The sequence below is a fragment of the Larimichthys crocea genome, chromosome XXI, assembly GCF_000972845.2.
Source record: "Larimichthys crocea isolate SSNF chromosome XXI, L_crocea_2.0, whole genome shotgun sequence".
Taxonomy (NCBI): Eukaryota; Metazoa; Chordata; class Actinopteri; family Sciaenidae; genus Larimichthys; species Larimichthys crocea.
Genome location: NC_040031.1, coordinates 21,528,057 through 21,531,787, shown reverse-complemented (window position 1 = coordinate 21,531,787; position 3,731 = coordinate 21,528,057). Strand labels below are relative to the sequence as shown.

The following is a 3,731-nucleotide window of genomic DNA, read 5'->3' as shown; positions in this document are numbered from 1 at the left end:
GTAGGCGGGTTCTCAGATTTGATTGGATGTGTAATAACATGACAGCTGATTAAAGATAAATGCTGAATGATGTACAGATCATTGGTCTGTTGAGATGATACCAGATGTCAATATGAAAACTGTTTATGTCTTGTTAAAGGTGTTAAGCTGTGCCCTGATAGGTCAGTTTGAACCGTCAATAGCAGCACCTGAACTGTTGGAAACAAGCAGCACTCTCTCCTGTCAGTGTCATGCTTTGTTTTGCTCACATTTTTCCACCCTGCACTTCACCTTCTCCACATTCATATCACGGTAAACTCCATATCTTTGTAAACTGTGTAATTTTTCTGACATTCTGTAAGCTGATGATTACATTCAAAAACCAACAGTCAAATCTAGATGACCAGTGTTTGTCTGGCTGCTGAGTGAAGCAAATGTCTCAGCCACTTCATTATTTAACACACACACACACACAGAGTGTACACTGAACATGTATTTATTTGTAGGAGGCTGACAGATGCACACATCACAGGTCAGAAGAGCAGAAACAACTTGGGAGCGTCTGACGAGCTGAAGGACAGAGCAGAGTGAGAGACCTGGAGGGATGAGGACTGGCCTTCTGGTCTGCATCTTCATCGGATCCCCTCCACCTCCTACTCTTCTCCTTCTTCTATGCCTTCTTCTTATAGTCCTCCAGGTGAGCCAGCACCCAGCCAGAAGGACCCAGGATGGCCGCAAACAGCACTGTCATAGCTATTGCCTGTTCCTGAGGGACACACACACACACAAGCATTCAATAATAAAATATGAATCAAATTGATGCAGTGCACACGTCACATGTCCACAGTAGTGTCATCCTCACTAACACACACTTCATGTCTTCTCTTCACAGTAACGTTAGCAGCATCTGATGTATACGACAAATACCATTTCTCTGCCACGCTGTATTTTGTTATTCTCGTTGTGTCCGTATTTGGTCATATAAAGTAGAGGGCTCCTGAGGGAACACAACAAAAAGCACGAGTCCATTCTGGAGTGTGTGCGGGTTCAATCCAAGAACAACATCAGACAGTTTGAAACTCAACTTCCAATGTGCAGTGATGCTGTTTGTGAGCACGATGAGAGAACTGTGAGTCTGACTGTCATCAAACTTAAAGAGTGCAGCATGAAAGAAACACAAACTATTACAGTACATAGTTTATTCTCACTGTCGCTAACTGAATTCAAGTGAATGCTGCAGGGACTCTATGGCGGAGTTCCATTCGCGTTCCTGTAGTTTCAGTAGAGATGTGCTCAAAATCTCACAATCAGACTAAACATCAACAGACCATTTAGTTTAGTTAGTGTCCTGGTTATACTGTGTGTGTGTGTGTGTGTGTGTCCTTGTTCTTGGTGTAGAGGACAGTTTGCAGCTGGTTTAAAGGAAAGGTGATGTTCTGATGAGCAGCTCAAACACTGCTGCTATAAGGACACACACACACACACATGAAAAATCTGCTTCATGAATGTTTAATCAGACAGGAAATGTGTTTGTTCGAGAGGGAAATTCTTTGGTTGCAGCAGCATTACAAGTATCACAGTAACACAGAACACTATATACACATGTGTATGTACTTAATAACTGACTAAATAATACTGATACTGATAAATGACACATGTACAGTGTCACAGTGAGTAAAATAGATCATGACTCTGTAAGTACAAGCTTAGATTTGAAGTGGACCTGTTCTGTTCTGACCCCGTTCAGCAAGGTCACTCACTTGGCACCTGCTCAACAGGGAAGCGGGAGTTTACACCGTGGTTTTACACAAAGTACAGCTCTCACATGTACACTATCCCTGCTGCTGAGCTGTCCAACAAATATGAATGTATACCCAATCAAAAAGACGTCGTAAGCCGCCCCGGAACATTCGGGCTATGGGCTGCTATTCGTGTCCGAGCTGGCAGAGATGACTACGTGTTGGAATTAGTTCGAACAATGGCGAGATAGTGACGCACTTATCCAAAGTGTCCACAATAAATCCTCTGATGACTTCTCCTTTAAACAGCACGCACACAAAACATAGATTCAACGATCTGAAACATTCTATGAAACATTTGAATAACCAGAGGAGAATATCAAACATGAAGCTAGAAGCTGATATGCAGTGTCGTAGTCCTCACAGGCAGGTCTGTGCTGGGTCATGTCAGGACAGGAGGACACCTGCTGTCAACGCCTCAGTGAGCAAGCTAACGGACAGAGACACGCGGCCTGTTGCGGGGACATGAGACCGAGGCGCCCTCCGCCCGGGTCATGGTCAGCACACTGAACTTGAACTCACCCCTCCACCTATATTGTGTTTGGCAGGTTTCCCAGACCAGTTAGCCACAGGGACCAGATGAGACCTCAGCGCGCTCCGGAGCAGCCCTGAAGCGGGACGCAGAGACATGACGACGGTTCAGTTCTGGACCGGACCAACGGAGCACACAAGCAGCAGGACTAGCGATACTGATACTGAGCGCACTTTCTGTACGTGCCAGACGCTGTGTGTGTGTGTGTGTGTGTGTGTGTGTGTGTGTGGGGGGGTCCAGCCCTCAGGCAGCGGAGGAATTTAATTGGCTGTCTCACCTCCGCGTATCTGACACCCAGCGCGCGGGCCGTGTCCTCGTGTCACCCGCGGTCAGCCCTCGTGCAGGAGTTTACGCAGTGTCTCATTAAGCTGCGTTACTTTTTACTGCGCACGACATTTATGTACAACACGTGTATTGTAGTAATGTATTGATTAGCGGAAGAAGCTTCATCCAACCTGTAAACACGTTTAGGAAATGTTAATCCAGTGTTTGTATTGGTTTCAACAGTATGAAGTAGTCATAAGCAGGAACACATACAGAGCATGGACACAGTACAGCTCTGGCCCTCCAGATCTGGTGATTTGACTGTGTAACAGTGATGTAACAGTGATGTAAGAGTGGGTTGTGGAAATGTATAATAATGTTTGAATTAAAATAGATGTGTGTTAAATGGATCTGGGTAAGTATAAGGTCACACAGAGAATATTGCTTTTGAGTGTTGTGTAACTAGTATAAGTGTTTTGCAGGAGTTGCAGGTTCAAGGCCTACACACAGAGAGAGAGACGAGCAGATAAGCAGAGAAATAGGAGACTCCCCTTTGTTAGAACTGAAAGCAGACACAGAACATCTTACTATTGTGGATTATATTATCTGAAGTGCCTAATAATCATTTAAGAATATTAAACTGTGTGATTATGTTGAACTATTGCTTTTAAGAATGTTGTATAACCAGCAGAGTGTTTTTGCAGATTACAGTTTGTGTCTGAGTGCAATCCCACGCCTGAGGTATGTGTGTGAGCACAACTAGAAACTGTTACAAGGCATCTGAATCTAGGCACAGAGTGTACCCAAGGACACGATGGTCCAAGAAAAGAGCACACACACACACCCGGGCATCGGCTGAACTCAGCAGACTACCCTGTATGAAGATAATAACAAATATGTAACCGTTTGTGTGATTTAATAAAACTAGCTGGAGCCAGAGAGAGCTCAGAACTCAGCAGGGTGTGATGGTGAACGGACTGCGGAGTCTGTCAAAGCTGTGTTCTCCCTCTTGCAACAGGTGAAACTGGACTATTTGTCTTTGTCTTCTTTAAACTCAATATCTCTCTGCTCTACATCAGGTCTACAGAATTGGGGGTGGTTTGAATCACCACAACAGGGTATAAAAGGTTGTGAAAAGTAAAAGTAAAGGGTGGTTC

The 3,731-nt window shown here is 44.6% G+C and overlaps 1 protein-coding gene across 1 annotated transcript; it reads right to left on the bottom strand.

Moving 5' to 3' along the window:
- Positions 1-457: 457 nt before the first annotated feature.
- On the bottom strand, positions 458-2,513 carry cox8b (cytochrome c oxidase subunit 8B). The gene is made up of 2 exons (XM_019269840.2): positions 2,301-2,513; positions 458-745 (listed from the first exon to the last, which is right to left on the bottom strand). The coding sequence occupies exons 1-2, from the start codon at positions 2,406-2,408 to the stop codon at positions 650-652; spliced, it is 204 nt and encodes a 67-aa protein (XP_019125385.1). The 5' UTR covers positions 2,409-2,513; the 3' UTR covers positions 458-649.
- Between the last annotated feature and the right edge of the window lie 1,218 nt (positions 2,514-3,731).

What these genes read in the sequence shown, in the direction of transcription:
- cox8b (XM_019269840.2), bottom strand. Translation starts at nt 2,408, where the DNA reads ATGTCTCTGCGTCCCGCTTCAGGGCTGCTCCGGAGCGCGCTGAGGTCT. An exon ending in AACACAATATAGGTGGAGGG is followed by an intron (nt 746 to 2,300) that starts GTGAGTTCAAGT and finishes TGTGTCCCTCAG; the next exon opens with GAACAGGCAATAGCTATGAC.